The sequence below is a fragment of the Drosophila ananassae genome, chromosome 2R, assembly GCF_017639315.1.
Source record: "Drosophila ananassae strain 14024-0371.13 chromosome 2R, ASM1763931v2, whole genome shotgun sequence".
In the NCBI taxonomy this organism is placed as follows: Eukaryota; Metazoa; Arthropoda; class Insecta; order Diptera; family Drosophilidae; genus Drosophila; species Drosophila ananassae.
In genome coordinates, this window is record NC_057928.1 from 15,900,091 (window position 1) to 15,923,558 (window position 23,468).

Here is a 23,468-nt window from a genome sequence, read left to right on the forward strand (position 1 = left end):
TATATTGTAGTGGTATTAACAGAGACTGGAAAGGATCTTAAAGGGAAATTTAATTTCTAAAACTAAGCAGATTTTTTTACATTTTTATATTGTAAAAGTCGTCACTTAAAGATATAGAAATTAAAAATATTCATTAACTTTGCAACTAAACTTAAAAAAAAGTCCCACATTATTCAGCGATCTGGCAGCCCTGGATCCGCCGGATTGTTGTTACGCGACCAACTTTATATGTTTTATTCTTAGTTGATTTTATTAAAGAAATTGGCTAAAATGTTGGCTCTATGCAGCGTCCAGAGGCTGGGTCTAAGGTAGGTCATCAAATCCGTAGATCCATGCAGATATCTGAGTTGTTTTCATTACAGATCTCTCCTTCCTGCGGTTTCAAAAAACGTGGGATTGGCCAGCTACTCCTCCAAGTCCAAGAAGGATGACGGCTACTCCTCATCGGATGACGAGAAGCCATCCAAAAAGAAGGAGAAGCCCGTGGAGACGGCAGCCCAGAGATTAAATCGGCTGCTGGGCACTATGCAGGCCACGGATCGACTGTCCGGGGCAGACTTTCCGCGTCCTGGCGATGCTAACAGGAGGAAACGAGAGGCTCAGAAGCAGGAGGCCGCCTCTAAGAATGTCTTGACTGCAGCCAAGAACATTGCCAGCATGCTGGGCACCAGCGAAAGCGAAAAGAAGCAGACGGAATCGGAGCTGCTGGCCAAACTCCTGGGACATGGCAATGAGTCTGCTCCGACAGTAGCTGGCGATGCTCAGCCGGCAGATTCAGCTCAAGCTGCATCGTCTGACAAAGATCTAAATCTGAGGTACAAGTGGATTGGTTTTATTAATGTTTAGTCCTGATTGTTAACGCCTTTTATCCATTCCCCAGTGACCTAATTGTGGGCATGAAGATCGATCGTCGCCAGCAGCCGCAAGACGAACAGACTCGAGGGGAATATGTGCGTCGTTCCTTGGCTTCCCGGCCCAAGCCGAAATACTCGGACCGACAGCAGCAGCGTCCTCAGAGACACATCAAACGGGAAGCCGAATCTTTCACCGGCAGCGTCAACCTGTACGGCGGAGACGCCCTCGGCATATTCAAGGATACACAGCTGCCCAGCTCCACTGACATTCTAACGACATGGTCGCAGCTGAGTGAGCGGGAACTGAGCCTCCATGCAGCCCATCCGCCAGCCAACTACTTCGAGCAGATGGTCCTGTGGACGGACCAGCAGAAGGTCTGGCGGTTTCCCATCAACAACGAGCAGGACTGGACCGAAGAGGTGGACGTAGACTTCTCGGAGCACATTTTCCTCGAGCAGCACCTGGAGGAGTGGTGTCCCGACAAGGGACCAATACGGCATTTCATGGAGCTCGTGTGTGTGGGTCTCTCGAAGAACCCCTATGTGACGGCCCAGGAGAAGAAGGAGCATATTCTGTGGTTCCGCGACTACTTCGAGGCTAAGAAGGACATTCTGAAGGATCTGATGAACAAGGAGCCGGCTAAAAGTATTTCCGCATAATCATTGTTTTGTTGGAATATTTGTTAAAAATATATTTGCTTTTTAAGACCATTGATATATAGAGTTATATACTTTTGTGGATATATTCATGTTTGTTGTGTCTGTTTGTTGTGTTGTGTTGTGTGTGTTTGTATAAGAGTGTAATCCGATAGATAATCCTAATACTTCGAGAGCTGTGCAGACTGTGCGCGGAATGTGTCGGCCGGGCAGGGGCTTCAGAAGAGCAGGATGCGTTTCTCCACCGTCTTGCGGCAGATGGGGCAGCCTTCGATTTGGTCGCCGCACATCTGGCAGGTGCCGTGGCCGCACAGGAAGACCATGTTCTTGATCCGATCGAAGCAAACGGGGCACATGGTCTGCAACAGGAACAGGAGATGGGATTAGTAATGGAATCATTGCACTGTCTACTGTGACCTACCTGTTCCTTGATGTCCTGCAACTGTTGCTTCAGCTTCTGCACGTCGTCCATCTGAAAGTTGTTGACATTGGAGGGGGCCACCAATCCACTGCCGGCTGCTTGGATATTCGAGACATTCGAGGCGACCGAAGCAGCGGCCAGGAGATTGTTCTGGCTGTTCAACTGATTGCTACTGCCCGCCACCGGAGTCACCACCGTATTGTTCATGGCCACACTATGGCCGGAGGCATTGGCACAGGCGGCGGCGGAGGCGGCGGCTGCCACTTCCGTAAATCGCTCCTCGGGCGGCGGGGGACCCACTGCTCCACCTGATGCCGCAGTGACCTTCTCGGGCCGGCCGATGCCACCGCAGCAGAGGCTAAACGAGAGCATCTCATCGATCTGGGTGCGACACAGGACGCACTTCTTCATCAGGGCGCTGCAGTGTTCACAGGCCACCATATGGCCGCAGGGGCGGAAGAAGACAGCGGCTCGGCGATCGGAGCACACCAGGCACTCGTCGATCTTCTCGCGCGACGACACCGTCTCCCGGCAGATGAGGCACTTCTTCACCCGCGGGGCGCAGGTCTCGCAGCAGCTAACATGGCCACAGGGCTTGAACACCGTGTCCCTCTTGGCGTCGGAGCACACCAGGCACTCATCCAGGCTAGCCGACGACTTCGGAGCATCCGCATGCAGGGACTGGCTCATTTCGGTGCTCACTCCGTTCAGCCCGAAGGCGGAGGCGGAGGAGGAGCTGGCCAACGGCAGGCTGGCCGACGAGGACTGAGGCAGTGTCCCGCCACTGGCAGCCCTCGCCCTGGCATTCAAGCTGGTGCCCGCCACATTCCCGGGCAACTCGCTGTCGTCCGTCTTCCTTTCGTTATAGCACTTTACCAGAGTCTTGCAGAGATTGGGATCCGGGCAGAGATCCAAGGGCGTCTGTTGCTTTCTGTTCTTCAGCGTAAGGTCAGCGCCGTTGGCCGCCAGGAAGCAGGCGATCGATGCGGAGGCCTTCTTGTTGTTGGCATTCCGAAGGCCCATCAGAAGCTTGCCGAATCCCTCGACGTCCTGCAGCTGCTTCAGCTGGGAGAGAGTGTGGTGTCTGAGGGCTTCGTGGAGCGGAGTGTCTCCGTCCTTGTCGGGTATGTTCAGGTCGGCGCCATCCTGCACCAGCAGCTTGACGATCTGCACGTGCTGCCGCTCCACGGCCAGGTGCAGGGCCGTTTGCAGATTCACATTCTGCCTGTCCATGTTGGCCTTGCCCATGTGCACCAGCAGTTCGGCGATCTCCACGTGATTGTTGAGGGCAGCCAGGTGGAGGGCGGTGTAGCCGTCGTCCTTCTTCTCCTCGACGATCCACGGACGATTGGTCTTGGTCAGCAGGATCTTCATGGCGCTGGGATTCCCCTTGAGAGCGGCGTGGTGCAGGGCATTGAAGCCGTTGTTGTTGTTCAGCGTTATGTCCGCCCCGAAGTCCAGGAGCAGGGAGAGCATCTCGTCGTGCTCCTTGGATATGGCATCGTGCAGGGGCGTGTCCCCCTCGGAATCCTGCAGGCTGGGATGGCAGCCCAGCGTCAGCAGGGTCTTCACCACGTTCAGATGGCCTTTGTTCACAGCGATGTGCAGCGAGGTCTGGCGGCGCTTGTTGCGCGCATTCAGGTCCGCCCCAGCCTTGGCCAGGATCTCGATCACAGCCGCCTCATCGCCGAAGGCCGCGTGGTGGACAGCCCGATCGCCGTCCTTGTCCTCGATCTCCACATCCACGGAATGGCGCAGCAGGACTTGGATCACCTCGATGTGACCATTCTGGCTGGCCGCCTGCAGGGCCGTGTGTCCGGCGAACACACCATTGACATTCACATCCGGCCCGGAACTGGGTGAGGCACTCGATGTGGATGGTTGCCCACCAGCTCCAGCCAAGTACTCCTCGCAACGGGCCTAAGAGAAAAGGGCAAAGGTCATTGCTAGTGTTTCTTTCAAATTCCTTTTTAAAAAACTCACCGAAAATCCATTGGCAGCTGCCTTGACGAACTCCTCGGTGGCATCCCCGGAGACATTCGGTTCGAATAGCTTTTTGAGAATCGCCGACAGCCTCTCGCCACTGGGAATGACTGGCGCACAGCTGCCGTCGGTGGCCGCCGAGGAGGCCACCTTGCAGACGGCCAGCGGATTGTACGTCCACGAGGTGTTGCCGACCTCCACCTTGAGGTCGTTGTCATGGTAGACCTGCTGCACCCGCCCGATCTTGCCCAGCGTCAGCTGCATGGCATCGGCCCACTCTCCGTGCCCGCGCTGGAGAATCTTGATGCTCTCCACGTCGGAGCAGATCTTGACGATGTCGCCCACCTGGAACTCGGGCGGAGCTGTTGTCGGGGAGGACACTTTTGTGAGAACCGCGGGATTGAAGGTCCAGCGATTGCCCGAATTGTAGGCCACCACTATGTCGTGGTCTTCATCGATTCCAACCACCATGCCGGCGTTGCTCAGGCACTCGAACATTCCGTCGGTCCATCCGCCGTGTCCGTGCTGCAGGGATTGCACGATTTCCAGGTCCAGGTCCACGGTGACCTTGTCGCCGATCTGGAAGCCATGCGGCCCCTTCCCCGGGCCATTCTCGCCCAATAGCGGCAGGTGGTCTCTGTAGACATTGCTGCCCTTGGCGTCGTTCACCACCTTCAGGTCGGCCATGCCCTCGAAGCCCACCCGATAGAGGTTCTTCGAGCCATTGTCCCAGATCACATAGGCCGCCGATCGTGGCGAGGCCGAGGACCAGTCCTGGATCTCGTTGACCTTGCCGCGACGACCAACGCCGCCATCCTGGTCCTCCCACTGCCAGTCCACGCCGCGCACCACCCTAGCTCCGGGAAAGATGCCCCGAGCCAGCACTTTCTTGGATTTTCGGCGCGGCTCCAGCATGGTTCGTTCGCCGCCGGGCGTGGTGATCCTGTAGAAGCGATGCCTCAGATGGTGCTTGTCGCCGTGGTAGCAGATGGAGCACAGGTCGTAGTTGATGCACTCGGCGCACTTCCAGCGAATGCCGAAGATGGGCTGCTGGCGGCAGGTGTCGCACATGGTGCCCTCGTGTTTGACGCCAGTGGGAGCACTGTCCAGAATGCGCAGATCGTAGGCACCGGCGCAGCGGTAGTTGGCGGCAGTGCCGTTGTCCCAAACTACGACAACCTCCTCGGCGGACTCGAAGTTCCTGACAGTGCCGACGTGTCCTTCCCCGCCATCCTGTTGGGATTAAAAAGTAATCATTAGTTAGTTACTAGCTAGTTACTTTGTCTGGTGACTTGTAATTGCATAAGGGGGAACGCACGCTGATTAGGATGCGAAAACTGTGGCTGAAGTGCATAATCGCAACTGAGGCACTGTTAGGGCGGGCAGTCCCTAGTCCCTAGTAGTGCCCGGCTATCTCGCAGAGAAATCAATGAATTATGCAAACAAATTGGAGGCTAATAATTGGCCTCGAAGCGTTGCATACCCCGGGATTCGAAGAGAGCTGAGATTCTATTGTTTATTTATGGCACCAGAAGCCGCCACTCACTTGACACTATTACACTCTTCCCAGAAACAGCTCCCTTCTCCAATTATCTTCCAAACAAAGAAACTGACACTCCATATAAGGTTAGCCTGAATTTCGGTTCTATTTCTTCTTAAATAATAAATATTTCATAAATATTTCAACTATTTCAGACCACGAACCTCTGAGTTTCTTCACAATTTAATTAATTTCAATTATTTTAACAGCTAGATCAAATTATTCCAGATAGTACGTCACTAGTTATGACTCTTCCAGCGCATGAATCATAACCGACTGACCAGCAACGTCTTGGATCTTGGCTCTTGGCTCTTGGCGCTTGGATGTTTGCACTTTCGCATCGCCTCGAAAAGGAGTCCACATGGACACTGGCACACTTTGTTTTTAGGCCAACGGCTCTTGGATCTCGTCTCTCGACTCCACTCGGCTCACTTTCCATATTAGACCCGCTAAGTAGAACGTTTTTACTTTATGGCCATCTTCTTGTGGTGAAAAGTTGTGGTTTGTCGCCTAACCGGAATCGATTCACTTGCCACTCGCTTGCAATTAAAGCAATTGAGCGCCTGACCAAAAACTTGACCTCACCTGCTTGTTCCATTTCCAGTCCGGTCCGCGTATCACCCTAGCCCCCACACCCTCCATGGAGAAACGCCTGGCGACCGCCGCCGCAGCACCTGCCCCGCCGTTGGCCGTTGCAGTGGACGATGAAGTTGTGCTGCCTGCAGTGGAGGTGCCACCACCCCCACCCCCGCTTCCGGATGCACCACCGCTCACTACCACACCCACAGCCGTCGATTGCTGTGCACCCGTGTTGGTGTTTGTTGGTGCTCCGCTGGCATTGGCATTAGCACTCGCGTTCGCCGCGTTAGTCGAGTCCTTTGAGTTGGGTAGGCTGGCTGCGCAGGACATATTTTCCACCGCCGGACGCACGTTCGGTGGTTGATTAGGTTTCGTCGTGGGTAACCAATATATCGTGGGTTTTCTCGCGTCGATAATCAGAGCCAAGGAATTTTTACAACCTGCACGAATCAGAGTGACCAGCTGCAAGTGCGACTTGCCTAAAATACTAAGGGGCAGTACAAAATACCGTTTCTAGTAAAAAATACCATAAATAAATACCTTAAATTTTCAAAAACTTTTCTTTTTATAAAAATTTATTAATTTTAAATTTAAGATTTATGTATTTTAATTTTTTTTTTGAGTAAAATGGTTAAATATTTTGTACAATGGTTTCTCGACATCAAAAAGATGTAAAGGACTTACGAACTAACTATAAATTGGTCAGGATTGGGCAGAAATGCCTCCAGAAACGCAATTCCCTTCGGCAGGTGTTGGATTTTATCATCAAATTGATAAAAAGACGGCTCAATGATGTCCCTGAAGGATAACTCGTCCACATTGGATATCTCTATGAGGAAGTTGGTTTTCTCGTAGCGAGTTATCTGTCCTTCCACGACATCCTTCCACACGATCTTCCTAACAACGTTTCGATTCGCGTGTCTGAAGAATAGAAGATATAATTGAATATAATTATAATTATAATATATAACATTCCTTTCTTACCTCAAAAGTCTCGCTCCCGTCGCTGTAAGCAGGGAAAGCAGTCTGTTCAGAGTCCTCTTGACCTTTTCACAGCTTTGGTCGATGCGTTTGAGGAATTTCAGGAAGGCCTCCTCGCTGCTGCCCTCCATGGCACTGCTCAGGTTAACGGGCAGGTTGAGGCTCAGCTGGAAGTCCTGGTAGTGGTAGAACACCGACCACCTCTGCTTCGGAATGGCCACATCGTTGTCCAGTGAAACGGAGCAGACGCGAATCGCAGTCTCCTCGACATCCAGGACTTCGTAGCTCACCACAATCCGAAATGTGGGCAACAGTCGGTGGTAGAAAATGAGTTGCCGCGAGCACTTCAGCTGGTAGTCGAAGATCCAGTTGGGCTGCTGGCTGGTCAGCAGCCGATTCAACCGCTGGAAGAAGGTTTCCCTGGACTCGGCAACACTCTTCTCTTCAATTATCATCGTGGGAGTTGTCAGTGTCCTTGAATAAAAATGTTATTAGTATCTCCATTAAATTTCATTAAAGAGAGCTCTCTTACCTCTTCAATTTCACCATGAGACCTGGCACATTCCACGACTCCGCCTCCTCCACCGACTCATTGACTCTTGCCTCCAGGGCGTGCATCTGCCGCTCCTTCTCCCGGTGGTGCCAGTTTTTGTGGACCTCCGCGAGAGTGGGTTTACTCCTCAGCCGCTTCAGGGTCTGCAATTCTTTGGAGAAGTCCCACGGATCATGATACGGCAGCGCAAATGAAATGGAGCGCAGCTCGGTTTCGTTCATGGACCGCCTACAGTTGCGACACCTCCGACAGGAGCCACTGCTGCCGGCCACAACCGCCGCCAGCTGTGGCTCCTCGCAGGTTTCTGGTTCCGGCGGCTCCTCCTTCTCTGCTGTATCCGTATCCTCTTCCATAGTGGATACCAAACTGATCTTTTCGTTGTCTATCTGGTCATCGGGCTCGTCCGCATCCAGATCGATGGTCTCCACAGCCTGCGGTGTCCCGAATATGGTGTTGTCCCCCCAGAGACGAATCAGCTTGTTGTTGGTGGCCGCGTAGCTTTTGAAAGTGCGGTCGGTGGAACTCCCACTGTCCCGGTTACTGGACTTCCGCTGCTCAGCCGCCTGCTCCTGGAAGTACTTGCTCACATCGGAAACAGTTATCGGCTTCTCCTCCGGCGGGGATTCGGATGCTTGTGGAACATTTAGATGGCTCCTTCCAGGCTGATAGTCCCTTACCAGTTGCACGGATTCATCCATCTGGAAAGTTCTGCGGATGGGAATGCGTGACTTGTTCGGCTCGGCCACCTCAACTTCTGGGACGTCTACGTCGTCCAACTCCATGTTGCTATCCGAGAAGAGATGAGTGTTTCGCTTTTTGGACTCTGGCAGATTGGGCGTCAGGTGATTGGGCAGCCGCTTCAGATTCCCTTGATAGAGTGGCGTGCTGAGCCGTGAGGCATTTGCCTCCAAAACCATGTCCCCGATGGGACGATGCTTTCGATGCCGACTCGGTGTCTTGCAGTTCTGCTCCTCCTGCTCGAAGTCGGTCAGCGATAGCCTTGGGGTGAAGGCGAACGACTTTGTGTCCCTTATGGTCCTCTGTGGGCTTTGGAACTCCACACTCTGCTCCATGGTTCCTCTTTCCTCTTGATCTTGGTCCAAAATTGCATCCACATCGATGGGTTCCGAAGGCCTGTGATCTTCCAAATCGTCTTCGATGGGCTCTTCTGCGATTATAGTCTTTCTGGACTTCGAGGTCCTGTACGAAGGAGGGGGTTGCGCAGTTTGTGGCTCCTGTGGCTGGTCTGCTTCGTCCTCTTCTATGGCTTCTGCCATGAGAAGCGTGTGCCTGGCCTTGGACGATCTGCTGATCTCCGTTTTGGGATTCTCCAAAGGCTTCTCTAACTCCTCGAGATCTATGGGTTGAGGGGCAACTATAGTTTGGCGTGGCTTGGAGGATCTATAAGCAGGAGCAGGATTCAAATTTGTTTGTTTTCGCTCCCAACTAATGGACTCCAATCCAGACATTTCCATATCCACGTGATGACCATCTGATGGAGGCACCATACTTCTGGAAAAGGATTTCTGGTGCTGACTGTGTTCCTCTTTGGCCTTGAAAAGAGCATGTCTGATTTTTTGATGAGGCTGGGCAGCTTCCTTGCTTGGCATATCATCTGCTATGGCTTGGAAACTATCCTTTTTTTTTTCTGCCCGTTGCTCCTCAGATTCCAGGTCGATAGTCTCTTCTAAGAGCATAGTCTGTCTTGGTTTCTTTTTGGAAAAGACCTTCTCTTCGCCACGAACTGTTTTATTAGATTCCTCTTCTATGGCTTCCTCCAAGCATAGAGTCTGTCTAGACCTTGTTTTTGGGATTTGAGAAATTGGTTGATCCTGTTTAGGGATTTCTTCCTGCTCCATAGATGTTTGGCGATTGTTCTGGTTATCCTCCTCCACTGATTCCTCAAGAAGCAGAGTCTGCCTTGCTTTAGTTTTAGGATCTGTTTTCCCAAGGACCTTTGCTTCTCTAAGTGCCATCTCATTAGTTTCCTCTTCCATGGATACTTCCAATTGCAGCGTCAGCCGTGATCTGGTTTTCGGGGTTTGGACAACTGGTTTGTCCCTCATTTCATCCTTCATGGACTCCTCGAAGCGGGGATGAGAACCCCTCTCTTCTTCCATGGATTCCTGCAGAAGCATAGTTTGCCTCGATTTCATTTTCGGATGAGACGGAACTGGTGGACAACTATTTGGATTAGTTTCCTCCTCCTTTATGGGCTCCCCCAGGAGAAGGGTCTGCCTGTTTCTGTTTAGCTTTTGTTGTAAAATGTGAGAAGTAGCAGGCTGGTTCTTTATTTCTTCATGGCTTTGGGGATGAGGAGCCATGTCCTCTTCCATGGATTCTTCTAGAAGCAGAGTCTGCCTAGGTTTCAACTTGGAATGAGATACTGGAGGAGCCTTTTTCGGTTGCTTGTTCTTTTCCTCCTCGATGGGTTCTTGTAGGAGAAGGGTCTGCCTGTTTTTTTGTTGCTTTGTGGGAATAGTTGACTCTGGAATGATATGGTTTTGGTTCTCCGACTCCTCTTCCATAGGCTCCGCCAATAGCAGAGTTTGTCTAGATTTGGTTTTTGAATATGAAACTGGAGGATCACTGGGATAACTTAAGATTTCCTCTTCAACGGGTTCCGACAAGAGAAGGGTCTGCCTATTTTTGCATTTTTTTGAAAGCGAGTTCACGGATTTGGAGACAAATCCATCCGAAGGTGGCGTGTCCTCCTCCTCAATTTCCTCAGACATGATGAGAGTCTGTCGAGGCCTGGACGAAGGCTCAAGAGGAGGAGCTTCTATCACCTCTATAGGCTCTCTCAAAAGAAGAGTCTGCCTTGATTTAGTTTTGGTTTGAAGAGCTGGTAGATTATTGCAATCTTTTCCCACTTCCTCATCTATGGGTTCCGCCAAAAGCAAGGTATGTCTTTGTTTTGAGTTGGAAATTATAGGAGCATTCGTTTCTGGGATAACTTCCTCCTCCATGGGCTCATCTTGAAGTAAGGTGTGTCTCCTCTTAGCTCCTGGCAACGTCGGCATTTTTCGAGGTTCCTCTTTCGCAGCTTCCCTTTCCTCTTCTATGGAGTCGGACATAATTTGTGTTCTTCGAGACTTGGAGCGGGTCATGTACGAGAACTTCTCCTCCTCTACGAGAGGCTCTTCGAAAACTCTTGACATTCCTTTGTTTTTAGAGTTCTTTGTTTCGAGGCTCACATCTTCTTCCATGGGCTCTGTTGCCAAAATAGTTTGTCTTGGCTTAGATTTATTCTGCGGAGCTGGAAGTCCTCCTAATTGTCTTACATCTTCCTCGACGGGTTCTGCGACGGAAAGTGTTTGTCTGGTCTTTGGTTCGCTGGTTTTCAACTGAAGTTCCTTGAGGGGACTGACGATGTCCACCTCCATACAATCGTCCATCAATAGAGTCTCTCTCCGTCGGGTTTTGGTGCACTGCCACACGGTGGTCTTGTGGTGGGACTGATCCTCCGTAACTGTGGCTTTTTGGACCACAACTTCCTCGTCAATCTCTTTCCTAACATGCAGAGTTTTCATAGCTTCCTGGTCGATGCTCTCGTTAAGAAGCAGGGTTTGACGACTCGTGGGATGCGCTTTCGGCTGCTCTGGCTCGTCCAGCCTGGGAAAATCCAATACAGAGTTGTCGAATGTGGCCTCCCTTCGCGTTGAATTCTTGGAAGTATTTCTGGACTGCGTCTCATCGCCTAGTCTTGCGTGGGCCAGGAAGTTTGTGTTGTCCAGCATAAGTTCGTCCGCCTGAGAGAAACGATACTTCTGTTTGTCATCCGGAACCTTCAGCATGTCTTTTGCTTTTGGAACAGGAGTGGCTGCTTCCGGCGACATCATCATATTTTCACTGAAATTCAAAGTTCCTCGCGGCTTAATGTTTCGCATATCCCTAACAGGACCTGCTTCCTCCACTTGATACGGCTCGAAACCTTTCCAAGCTCGCGGTTTTTTCCGGTCCGTGTTTGGGGTTTTCGGTCCGTTGGGAAATATTTGAATTTTTCCAGCTTCCAGTTCTTCGTTTAGTTGGCGGAAGTTGATCTTCTTGCTGATGTTGTTGCCAGCGATCATGTCCAGTGGTATGAGCACGGATTCATCCTTGCATCCAAAGGTGCTGTTGTTGCTTGAAAATGTGTTGTTCTCCGGCATCTTGTCCCTGTCCTCGGAAACTGCAAAGATTTAATTTAAATTTTGAGTAAAAATGGGGAAAAATGTTGAGAAATACAAACCATTTAGAGTACAGTCGAAGAATATATCCACTGCATTGTTTTGTGTATGGCTCTTAGTGACTTTCTCCTCCTCCTCCATCTCCATGTAAATGGATTTCTGGGCGGGAATGAGGTTCTCCTTGTCTTCTTGGATATTGTGTTGGTTTTCCTCGTCATTTTCCAATTCCATGACACTCTGATGCGTCGCAGGAACAGAAGCTGTAGTGGTAGCCATTCCCAGCGGTGTGATATCCATGAAGGAGTTCCCAATGCTCTTGCGTGCGGGCGTATGCACAGATACTTTGTTGGCCAAGTGTTTGGTAGACCTGCTTACCAAAGATCCCGACATCAAGTCCATGGTTTTGTCCATGAAGCGGCTATTGTACAAATGGTTGTGCATCTTGCTGCGCTCATCGCTGGAAAGGAGCAGGCTGTCGGCATGGAGAGAGTCCTGGACGATGGGAGTGAACGCTTTGCGGGGATTCCGGTGAGTTAGTTCGCAGGGCAACAAGGTGACATCAATGCTGGTCTGCAGATTCAGTGTGCTATCAATGTGGACACTGGTGTTGCTAGTGGGCACTTGGATAGGGATATTTTCCTTGTGGGCACTATGGTGGGGGGCTTGGTGGGCCGATGAGTTATCCTCCCCAGTTTGGGGATCTGATACTTCGCAGGAGTAGTCCCAGTTATTTTGTTCCTCAGTGTCCACGAACTCTCTGTATGGGGGGAGGGAGAACTATTATCGTACAATCCTAAAAGACGCTGGTGGAATCTGTACTTACCTCACTGACTTCTTTCCACTGAAACTGATGCGCTTTTTGATTCGAATCGCTGTTGTTGTATGATCATCGTCGTCATTCGGCGCCTTGCGCAACTGTTGATTGTAATAAAATGTGCATTATTAATTAAACTTGTATTATTTTAAACTATCGAACCCACCGAACTCCTGGGTTTATTTTTAATCATTTTTGCTGTTAAGAAATGTTTTGGGTTTGAACTCTCATTGGACAGACGCCGCCAGTTTTGTGTGAATGTCAAAACGGGGCTGCCAACTCTTTATAAATTGAAAATTTACGGTCACACTAACGATAATTTAAATTTGGTTTTTGGATATAAAAATGTTTATATGTTGTCCTTATCCCCGATTTAACAGAAAACTACCATAGTTGTCGACATAATAATAATATTAATATTAGGTAAAGAATAAAAATACCGAAAAATAAGTAGGAAGAAAATATTTAACTTGCCATAAATACAGTAAATTTTATTCACCATTTAAATCCAATAATCACATTTTAAGACTATAAAAAGGGAAAAAAAGAGAAATAATATGCTCAACCTTTGAAGGTGTCCTTCTCCTTGCGCAGCGAGCCCATGACACTGATCGGATCAGTAGCACCACCGGCATGCTTCTGAACAGTGGCCTCGTGGACGCGCATAAACGGATTCCAGGTCTTTTCCTCGCCAATGGTCGATGGAACCGTTGGATCCTGAGAGGCTCGGCGATGCTTGGCCCACTCGATGCGCTGCTGGATGATCTCATTATCCGGCTCCACGTGCCGAGCAAAACTCATGTTCTGCAGCGTATATTCGTGTCCGCAAAAGACTTTGGTGTTGTCCGGCAGAGCAGACAGCTTGGTGCACAACGCATCATACATCTCCTCGGGGGTGCCCTCGAAGAAACGGCCGCAGCCTCCCTGGAAGAGGGTGTCGCCGGTGAAGACGGCTCCCTCGCCAGTACCATCGGCCGCTGTGACATGATAGCAGATGTGTCCAGTGGTGTGGCACGGCGTGGAGAGGCAGCGCACTTTCAGGTTGCCGATGGTCAGTGAGTCGTCCTGCTGCACTTTGTGGTTCAAGGCTCCGATTCGGTCATCGCCGCCATAAACCTCCAGCTCCTTGGGCCATAACTTGACCAACTTCTCGTTGCCACCGGCATGATCCCAATGATGATGGGTGGTCAATACCTTGTTCAAGGTCACCTTCTCCTCCTCGACGGTTTTGATGACTAACTCTGGCTCTACGGGGTCCACAATGGCGGCCTCACGGGTCTTGCTGTCCACAATTAGATACATGTAGTTGTCCTGCAGGGCCGGCAGGATCTTGATCTCCATGCCCTCCAGTTTAACGTGCTCCAAAGTGCTGTGCATGCCTCTGAATCCTACTTTTCGTAGTTTTTGAACTGCAACCAGAAGAAAATTAACATATGTATACAAAATTCGCGAAATTAGGCGGCAAAACAAGCAAACAAAAATCAACGACCAAATGGGGGAGAACAAGTTGGAAAGAGAGAGGCGGAGATTAGATTAAACACATATATATAGATAGATTACGCTTGACGAGACTTGGACAGACGGGCACAGCCAGAAATCGTCTCTGCATGGATCCGCCACCAGATGGAACCGCCGCGAGCCGCAGGAGGCACCGCAAAGTGGCGCTGGACGAACCTCGGAAATAGGCGGCAGTCAAATTGGTCTCCACCGAGGTGGACACGCTACGCCACGCGGACGACAGCATTGCTAGAATCTAATATGTGTGGAGGATGAATTAATTATGGCCACCAAACCGTATTTACTGTTGTAATCGTCTCTTCTTTTTGGGAAAAGTTGTTCTGGAAAAGTGCCGAAATGATATTATTTCCAGGGTTACCTTGAGCATAAAAGCTTTACGCGCTGTACAATACTAAAGTTTGATAAACAAATATTACCTTATCCAACACTAGTTTTAAAGCGCCAATTTTAAATTTCCCAAGTAAACTAAAAACACACCTTTGTTTATTATATTTATTTATAAATAAATATAAGTAGGCCTTTTCTTTAGTTTACCTAAACAAAAGTTGCCAAGTCCCTGTCAATTAGAGTAAAAAGGGATTTGAAAAGTATATATCACATAAATTTTAGTTCAATGTCCGACTCTACGGATCCCCACTGCTCCACCTCCAAGTCGAACCTGATCAAGGTGCACCATGTGGGTGTAACTGCTCAGATGCAATCACCACTCAAGAGACTCCTGCCGCATATGAGCTCCTCCAGTGATTCGGATGTGTATCAAAACGCGCAAACCCAGTACAGCATGTTCAAGAACGATCGACGCGGAGATGCCTCAGAGTCCACTATGGCCGGGAGTTCGCCACGTACCCTCTACGAAATGCACGCCGAGCCGGATAAGAGCATCCTCAGCCAGTCGCAGATGAAGCCGCATCGCATCGAGTTCCAGCGCTACTCCAAGAAGCGGCCCCACTTAATAGCGCCCTCGCGTCCAGTGAAGACCAAGGATCGTTCCAAGTCCCACAAGGCCTCCCAGGTGCAGAAGCATCAGGGGGGCTTCATGGCCCGGCTGGTGCAATCTCTGGACAACATGTGCAAGTGCTCGCCCCAGAACACCAAGAACATCATTGATGATCTCCCAGAGCCACAGTGGAATCGCAAGGAGGCCACCAAACACACCTGCATCGGGATTTATCCTTTTGAGCACGGATGTGCCGACTACCTGAGCACCACGGACACACATCCCAAGATTAACGCCATTATTCTGGCGGACCGGGCCACCACATACGCCACCCACTTTTGGGCGGAGCTGTTCGGTCTGCTCCACATTGCTGTGGCCTTTGTGGTGGCCTTCGTCCTGCAAAGCTATCGCTTCGTCCTGTATTGCCTGGTCAACTCCCTGATCGTGGGACTGCTGCACATGACCTCGGATTATTTGGTGAAGCCGTTCCTCACCGTGATCTTCAACGGATTCCTGCAGCCGCCGCTGATATTTGTGTACAATATCCTTTGCTCGGTGAGGGACATCCTCGAGCCGGTGGCCCAGACACTGGACAACTTTATGCAGCCACTGGCCACCGTGGGACGTAGTTTTCGGTTGGTCGATGTCAACTATCGCAAAATCCAGCGACTCGGCAAAGATGTTTGAGTTTTCTTTCTGTTTTTAGTTTGTTTTTAGTTTTATTAAAATTTGTTCTTTGTTTCGTTGAATTTTAATCAAATAATTGGTTTTAATTCCGACTAAAAATCCTTAACAGCTCCATACCACATAAATAAATGTCCTTTTCCTTTTAGGTCCCTTCAGAGTGTTTCATTTCCCACTTGTTTCAGTGGAGGGCGGAGCTACTGCAACCCCTATTTCACGGAAGAGTGTCCTTTCATCCCATTCCTCTTACTTCACATTACTCCACACTCTGACAATATTACGCACATTCCGAAAAAACCATCTCGGATTACATTGTTTTTCTCGTTTCACAGAACTGTAGCTATGGTGACACACTCCCTCCCCTGTGGAAGGACCTCGTCCTTCCTCCGCCCTTGGACCCTCGAGCCCGGGGACTGAGTTAGGGGTGAGTGCGGCGCTCAATTACATTGAATGGAACATTTATGATTTATTTGCTCATTTTGCGGCCGGTTACAGGACTCGAAAAGGGGGAAACATATGTCCAAAATAAAAAAAAATGTATAAAACACACTAATTGTGTCCCGCGAGAGTTTAACTTTCGCGCTTAATTAGTTTTGATTTTGATTTTTATCCAAAAAAAATCAAACACGTTTTAAACTTGATTTTAATATTATTTTTTCAAGACCTCTGTTTCCTCTAAGGAAACTACAAATCCCAGTTATGAATGGAATGATTTTATCTCTTCAGTATCCTTTCCCTTTCCTCCCACTCCAATATAAAAAAATTTCCTAGAAATAAATCAAGGAAACTGATCTAAAAAGAATGATACATATCAGAGGATTTACTTTCCATTCCGGTCAAGTTTTCATTTTCGATGGAAATCCATTCAAAAGGTAAACAGAACAATCAATTATCATATTCTAATCTATTGCAGGTACGGAATACGGAGAGATATATACAAATAGTTGAGGGGAATATCTATTAAGTGGAAAGATAAGTTGCATTCGCATTATTTATCGGTTGAATGGAAAGGAAAGGAAACACCGGCGGAGCTTTCATTAATGAGAATAATGAGGTTGTTGCCAACTAAGGATCGTCTTACAGAGCACCCCTTTAGGAACTCTGATTTCGGATTTCTGAATGGGCTACCCAGAGACACACCCAGACCGCCCAATTAACCGTGGAAATTCTCAACATATGTTTAAAATTAATGAAGACGGAAAATACGGAAAATGCAGAGCATTGATTGATTTGCGTTGCCAGGTCGGGGGAAATGGGGAAATTATTAGTCAGTTTTTAAGATAAATTATTAGGAGGATAGTTGACATTAAAACTATGATCTATTAATTGGATTTTATTCTAAAAAAATATACATTTATCGCCTAAGCGTAATACCAACAAATAATACTTTACTTTTCAACGAAAGGTGCGAAAATCATTTTCCATCGCCAGACAAAAACCTCCTACACATAATCCCCCGGGTTTGCCCATTATTGTGTGATCGACAGGAGGATAAGGGAATCCTCCTCATGAATGGGAGCAGACGGAATAATAAGGACAAGGTGACACCTTACAAAACGTTGTTTTGTTGGGAATTTCGGGATTACAGCTGTTAAGCTGTTTTCTGGGCTGCTCTATTTTGTGCCCGGAAACTCGGGAATTTGGGGATTAAACTGGCAGGTTTCTACTCTTACTGGAGTGTCCTGTCTGGGTTCTGCGAGAAGTTAAGCAATTTGTTCAATGTTGACAACCAGGACAATGGAATACAATGGAAAACTATTGAAAAACTATTGAAAAACTATTGAAAAACTATTGAAAAACGATGGGCTGGTCAGCCACAAATGATTATGCAAGAAGTTACAAGTAAATAGACAATTTGAGAACTTGTCTCAGGTTTTATTTTTGTCTCAAATCGAAAATTGAGTAATAGTTGGGAGATAATCCGTAAAGTGTTTGAAATTTCTCAGTATTTTAGATGGAATTATAATGCTAGTTATGCAAGAAGTTGGAAAATGTATGGATATTTGAGAGAAACTACTTAAAAAGGATAAGCAAGGAAGTACTTACAGACCATACAGGATATTAGGATTAAAAAAAAAGTTGGATAGTTGGAAGAAAAGGAAAAATATATTATTAAAAACTTATTTTAAAAATAAAACTTTACTTGTGGAAATGAAAATTGCATTCAGTCGCCTGCATTTTTCAAGAAACAGACACCAGACGGCTACCAGAAGGCAAAAATCTGCTTAGATCGGCTAAACACGATAGTGTGGGAACCAAAAGACGCATTTGCACCGAGCTGTAAAAAATAAATATCAAAATAAAGCTTCGCCCGATTCAGGCTGACAGCTCGCTAAGTCCTGACACGTGATTTTAATAATGGAATTAGTCCGGCTGAGATTTCAATCCTTTTCCTGCGGTCAATTACAGGACACACCTCGGCGAAAGGGGGTTGCCAGGATACCACTGAGGGTGGAGGAAATTAAATGGATGTTTCTTAAATTAAATTAAATAAATAATTAACTCATTAAAACAACAATATACACAATTATTTACATAAATTTAGTTTAAAAATAAAAATTAAATATACCCCATTTAATAAAATGCATAAATAATATATATTATTTAATATTATTCTAGATTTATTTCAAAATTAATTTATAGTTAAGTTTGAAGTATTTTTAAAGTAAGATTGATGTTATTTCAGTATCATTTATTCTAATCATTTATTTTCTTATAATAATATATTCTTACAATAATGATAATATTATAATCATTTATTTTCTTGTACAATAAATGGCCATTCATTTCCTTAAATATTTCTTCTTCAAAATAATATGTCCCAGAGTAATTAATAATTAAAAACTCCTCATTAATAAACCGAAAAAGAGACATCTTCTGTCTTAAACAGTTTCCAGCTTAAACGAAACGAGTATAAAAAGTCAGATTTTGCTGCAATTTGATGCTCAACCGAGGCTGGGTTTGGGAAAATTCTTCCTTTGGCTGAGAAATGCTGCTGCTGCTGCTGCTGCTCATCTAATGGGATCAAATTTCAATTACAAAACTCTCCTCAGCAACTGCATTCAACTCGAAATGGTGTGATGAAATAAAATGAAATAAAAGTGACATGACAAAGGTGACAATCCCACAAAAAGGCCAAACAATTGCGTTGCCCCCAGGAACAGGAACAGAGAACAGAGAACAGAAACAGGAGCACTCCTCGGATTTTGTTTGTTGTTGAAGGGAATTCATTAAGCATCAAATTGGGAGGGTTGATGATTTCGTCACACAGCCAAATCCCCTCTACCCAGTCCCAAAAAAACCCAGATTTGTCACAGACATCATCGTCACCCCGAGCAGTATAACAATTTTATATCCTTTCACTGGATATGGCTGTAAGTGGGAGGGGTGAGGGATAATATTGGGTCACAGGTGTTATGAGGTCTTATCGGGAAAATCATTTTACGCATTTTATCTTTACATTTATTTATTTAATAAGTGTATATTTTTAAAGACTAAACTAAACTATAATTTGATTGTCTACTAAATATATTTCATAATAATAATAATTCGAAAACAAACCAATAAGAAGTGTAAACCCCTTAAGTCATAAGTCTAATGGTGTCTGTTGTAATAGGAATCTTTAAATGCCAAAAGAAAATGTTGACTTTCAACAGTGCTTGCAAACAAAAAAAACCCAACAAAGTCACAGAAATTTGATGTAAATTCCCAGAAGCCAGTATACGGGCAGTATTCATTAGATACCCCCCAGCAGCTAATAAGGTCATGATGTTTCCAAATCCAAGACTTTGCCGCTGCCTCCTCTGATAATATGAGCAAAAAAAGTATAAAAGACCGAAAAGTTCGCCCATCTCGAAGAGATAATGAACACAAAATGGCTGACAAGTGGACACGCCCACCAAACAGAGGACGAAACGGAAACGGAACTACCCCTAAGTAGCACCGATGGCTGGCAACCAGTTAACGGTGTCTGTTTCGCAGTGCCACGCGTTCCGCAGGCGAAGGGCAGAACAGCGGAATGGAACCAGGCACAGCCTTGGGAATGCAGCTCATTGTTCGATGATTTTCAATTTTTAGCCACCTCCCGCTTGCAGTTGAGTTTGAAGAGCGGTCGCGTGAAGACGCCAAGGCGACAAGCGTTCTACAATTAATTTAAAAACATTAAGTCTGCTGGTGTTAATTGAAATATTATTTAAAATATCAAAATAAAAGTGAATATGAAATGTTAAAATAAAAGGAAGCCAGTTTAAAAAACAAAACAGCTTGCCACAAGGAAGTTTTTAAAGTGATTCTAAGAGTTTTTGAAAAATTAAACATCAAAATTAATAAATAAACAAATAATATATAAACCTAAGCTTAAATTGCTATTTTCAATTCAAAAATGATAAATTAAGTTCCAAAAATATAACTATCAGATTTGATAGCAATCAGAACTCCATTTCAAGTGAAAAATAAAAATAAATTGAATTGAAAAACTGCTGGAAAATGTTTGAGAAGAACATGGACACCAACAATCTGTCGGTCTCGATCAATGGGGATCTGGACTCGACGAGTTCCGGCGGCACCTCCTCGGACCACTCGGCCGCCCAGCAGGATAATCTCAGTTCGCCGATGGCCTACGGCTCCCTCTTCCTACCAAATGCTGGTTAGTTCTCCACATCCATTACCTCTAGTTTTTTTAGAAATATCCACATCCATATCCTATGTCCAGATTCAAACTAGGTCTAGCCTTATAGGGGAAAGAGTCTAGCGACAAGACATTATATTTATATCAAGTTACGGGACAGAGGCGTCATCGAGGCGCTGCATAAACAATTAAAGCCTGGGATTATTAAATTCTGCTGAGAATGTCACATTTTTGAGGACTGCATGTTCATAAAAAGTGCATGACGGGGGTTTTATGCATTTTTTGGAAAATAATTATTTGATTTTTAGACAGGCATTTTAGGCATTTCAATTTGTAACAGATTATTGAAGCCTTAAACCTATAAAAGAGTGCTCATTTTGACAACAAAAAAGATAGTTATATATATTTTTTAAACTATTTTCAAAAGCAAATACTCCCCAAGTTAGGGCGCCCAGAATTCGAAGCCTATTTTGGCAATGGCTGGCAATGCACATCAAATGCACTGTGTTTTATAATATTTACATATCCATGGCTGCATCATATGTATATTTATTTATTTGTACACACATATATGGTAGCATATCGCATTTAAAAGCATGATGTCTCTTTCGGGCCTCAATATGATCCACACAGTCCCCCGTCTGAGGTGTCGAAAGACGACGACGGCGATCGGTTCGGTCATTTCGGCAGGTCGATTAGTCACATTTTGCTCTACGGGTCTGGGTCTTTGGGGGGGAAGTTTGGGGGCTTTTCCATTGACCACCGAAGTAGCACGTGAGAAAGAACTCAAATAATGCCGAGTATCAGATACAAATTATAGATATAGTTTAAGAAAACAAATATTCAAACAATAAACAACTTACTTTCAGGATATCGGGGCAACTTGTCGTGCAAAACGGTGCTACAATTGGATAAATTTCCCTACGAAGGTGCGGAAAAGGATCACCTGTTGGAGCGAAGGTTCCAGGATATCACCAACGACTATGACAAGTCTCCGCCACCGACCGCCTCCACCACGCCCACCCATTATCCCAGCCTAAATAGCATAATATTCGAGAATGGCAACGCCGGAAATCTGGGGGATCTTAATGGGAATACAAAGACGGACTCCATGTGCGGTGGCTTGCAGAGGAACGGAAGTGGTTTGGGCGGGACATCCAGTACTGGGGGACACCTCATATCCAATCTTACGGCAGCCCACAATATGTCCGCCGTAGGCAGTTTTCCCATCGATGCGAAAATGTTGCAATTCTCCACGGATCAGGTAAGGGAAATAATTGAAATTAGAATTATTTATGAGCTACATAAGAGAGACTTTAGTAAGGAATTACAATACTGACTTTAATCTAAATAATGTCCACAGATCCAATGCATGTGCGAAGCCCTGCAGCAGAAGGGTGACATCGAAAAACTGACCACCTTTCTATGCAGCCTGCCGCCCAGCGAGTTCTTCAAGACCAACGAGAGTGTCCTTCGCGCCCGGGCCATGGTGGCCTACAATCTGGGCCAGTTCCACGAGCTGTACAACCTCCTGGAGACGCACTGTTTCTCAATCAAATACCACGTGGATCTGCAGAATCTTTGGTTCAAGGCCCACTACAAGGAGGCGGAGAAGGTGCGCGGTCGTCCCCTCGGAGCGGTGGACAAGTATCGGCTGAGAAAAAAATATCCCCTGCCCAAGACCATCTGGGATGGGGAGGAGACGGTCTACTGCTTCAAGGAGAAGTCCCGGAATGCCCTCAAGGACTGCTACCTCACCAACCGATATCCCACTCCCGACGAGAAGAAGACGCTGGCCAAGAAGACGGGTCTTACGTTGACACAGGTCTCCAACTGGTTCAAGAATCGTCGCCAAAGAGATCGTACGCCACAGCAGAGACCGTAAGTTAATGATTATTTTTTAATTAAAAAAAACAGAAGAATAGTCTTCTGATTTCTTAAAGAAATTACTCCAATAATATTCGATTCAAAGTCCATGTGTGTGGGTTCCCCGAACTTAGTGGACTTCAAACTCCATTTGGCCTAAAAGTGAACCTAAAACCCGGCAGGCACATTTCCATTTCCGCATAACTCGTAAAACAATTCATTCAACACTTGAGCCTGGTGCTGGGCCCTAGAACATAACTTCGGAATACGAAACACGAACGAATATAATCAATTGTTTTGGAATTGGCATTAAAAATCGTTTGTAAGTGACCGTAAAGCACTTGTGCGTCCAGTCGGTCCACTTGAGCGTGTTTTATGTCCAATTTCGACCGGCTCCTTTCTCGCTCCTATGCATATTTATAGAGCCAAAGGGACTCGGGACGTGCCCGGCTCCTAACGCAGCGCATGCGTGTAGCATGTGCCGCTCCATCCCGCCTCCAGGGGCGTCAAATTGCAGCACACACAAGTGGACCAAATGTGTTGTTTTTGTTGAAACCTATAGGGCTAAAAAATGTACAACTCAAAAACAAATTACTAAGATAAGAAAATGGAGTTTTGTTTTTTTATTGCACAAGATTTTATGATTTTTGTTTGAGTATTCCTAAGAACATTCGTGTGTTATTCAAACATCACTTTTGTTGAGGAATTTGAAATATTTAATTTTACTTTATTGACTTATTTTTCCTCTTTTCTTTCCAGTGACATTATGTCAGTACTGCCCGTAGGCCAATTGGACGGCAATGGCTTCCCGCGCATGTTCAATGCCCCCAGCTATTATCCCGAAACGATCTTCAACGGGCAATAAACCGCGATCCATGCGATGCTGGGTTTTCGTGTAAATAAGGCGTGTTTATGTTAGAAGTGGGGAATAATATATGGAAAATTGGTCATCAAATGGCACATATTCGTTAGCTTTAGAATAAACTAATTTTGCTTTATGTATTGTACAATAATAATAATAAAATAAATAAATGTAGTAGACATAGTTCAATAAATTCCAAATATTTACTTTTAAAACTTTTATTTTTCAATTTAAGTGAGTATGATTGGTATAATGCTGAATTTATTTGTAGTTTCTAAGGAGAACTCAATGTATCCTTAATTTCCCTGAATTTAAAAATTATGTACCATGATTTTAAGCAATGGGAAGGCCTCGACTATTGGAAATCTTAGAAAATTAATAGAATATCGAAACGATTTATTGGAACTTAGATTCCATACTTGA

General features: G+C 46.5%; 6 protein-coding genes across 10 annotated transcripts; 3 read left to right on the forward strand and 3 right to left on the reverse strand.

Annotated features, from left to right (window-relative positions):
* The first annotated feature begins 156 nt into the window (after positions 1-156).
* Positions 157-1,569, forward strand: LOC6506742 (28S ribosomal protein S31, mitochondrial). The gene is made up of 3 exons (XM_001957286.4): positions 157-308; positions 363-815; positions 881-1,569. The coding sequence occupies exons 1-3, from the start codon at positions 271-273 to the stop codon at positions 1,512-1,514; spliced, it is 1,125 nt and encodes a 374-aa protein (XP_001957322.1). The 5' UTR covers positions 157-270; the 3' UTR covers positions 1,515-1,569.
* Positions 1,518-6,517, reverse strand: LOC6493233 (E3 ubiquitin-protein ligase mind-bomb). Of its 2 annotated transcripts, none has more exons than XM_001957285.4 (4): positions 6,041-6,517; positions 3,916-5,148; positions 1,933-3,852; positions 1,518-1,870 (listed from the first exon to the last, which is right to left on the reverse strand). In XM_001957285.4, the coding sequence occupies exons 1-4, from the start codon at positions 6,362-6,364 to the stop codon at positions 1,730-1,732; spliced, it is 3,618 nt and encodes a 1,205-aa protein (XP_001957321.1). In that variant the 5' UTR covers positions 6,365-6,517; the 3' UTR covers positions 1,518-1,729. The 2 variants fall into 2 exon arrangements, with proteins under 2 accessions (XP_001957321.1, XP_014764264.1); XM_014908778.3 differs by lacking the exon at positions 6,041-6,517 and adding an exon at positions 5,234-5,505.
* A 74-nt stretch (positions 6,518-6,591) lies between these two features.
* Positions 6,592-12,842, reverse strand: LOC6493232. Its single transcript, XM_001957284.4, has 6 exons — positions 12,718-12,842; positions 12,561-12,652; positions 11,800-12,494; positions 7,548-11,739; positions 7,019-7,489; positions 6,592-6,955 (listed from the first exon to the last, which is right to left on the reverse strand). The coding sequence occupies exons 1-6, from the start codon at positions 12,742-12,744 to the stop codon at positions 6,715-6,717; spliced, it is 5,718 nt and encodes a 1,905-aa protein (XP_001957320.1). The 5' UTR covers positions 12,745-12,842; the 3' UTR covers positions 6,592-6,714.
* Positions 12,843-13,015: 173 nt separating this feature from the next.
* On the reverse strand, positions 13,016-14,458 carry LOC6493231 (hydroxyacylglutathione hydrolase, mitochondrial). Of its 4 annotated transcripts, none has more exons than XM_014908777.3 (3): positions 14,354-14,444; positions 14,112-14,297; positions 13,016-13,960 (listed from the first exon to the last, which is right to left on the reverse strand). In XM_014908777.3, exons 2-3 carry the CDS (start codon positions 14,293-14,295, stop codon positions 13,113-13,115), a joined length of 1,032 nt encoding a protein of 343 aa, XP_014764263.1. In that variant the 5' UTR covers positions 14,296-14,297; positions 14,354-14,444; the 3' UTR covers positions 13,016-13,112. The 4 variants fall into 4 exon arrangements, with proteins under 4 accessions (XP_014764263.1, XP_044570857.1, XP_014764261.1 ...); XM_044714922.1 differs by having other exon boundaries at positions 14,226-14,297; positions 14,354-14,442; XM_014908775.3 differs by lacking the exon at positions 14,112-14,297 and having other exon boundaries at positions 14,354-14,458.
* A 139-nt stretch (positions 14,459-14,597) lies between these two features.
* LOC6506744 lies at positions 14,598-15,843 on the forward strand. The gene has a single exon (XM_001957282.4). The coding sequence runs from the start codon at positions 14,683-14,685 to the stop codon at positions 15,691-15,693; it is 1,011 nt and encodes a 336-aa protein (XP_001957318.1). The 5' UTR covers positions 14,598-14,682; the 3' UTR covers positions 15,694-15,843.
* A 3,918-nt stretch (positions 15,844-19,761) lies between these two features.
* On the forward strand, positions 19,762-23,241 carry LOC6506745 (homeobox protein SIX6). Its single transcript, XM_001957281.4, has 4 exons — positions 19,762-20,335; positions 21,187-21,581; positions 21,681-22,198; positions 22,943-23,241. The coding sequence occupies exons 1-4, from the start codon at positions 20,176-20,178 to the stop codon at positions 23,046-23,048; spliced, it is 1,179 nt and encodes a 392-aa protein (XP_001957317.1). The 5' UTR covers positions 19,762-20,175; the 3' UTR covers positions 23,049-23,241.
* Positions 23,242-23,468: the final 227 nt, after the last annotated feature.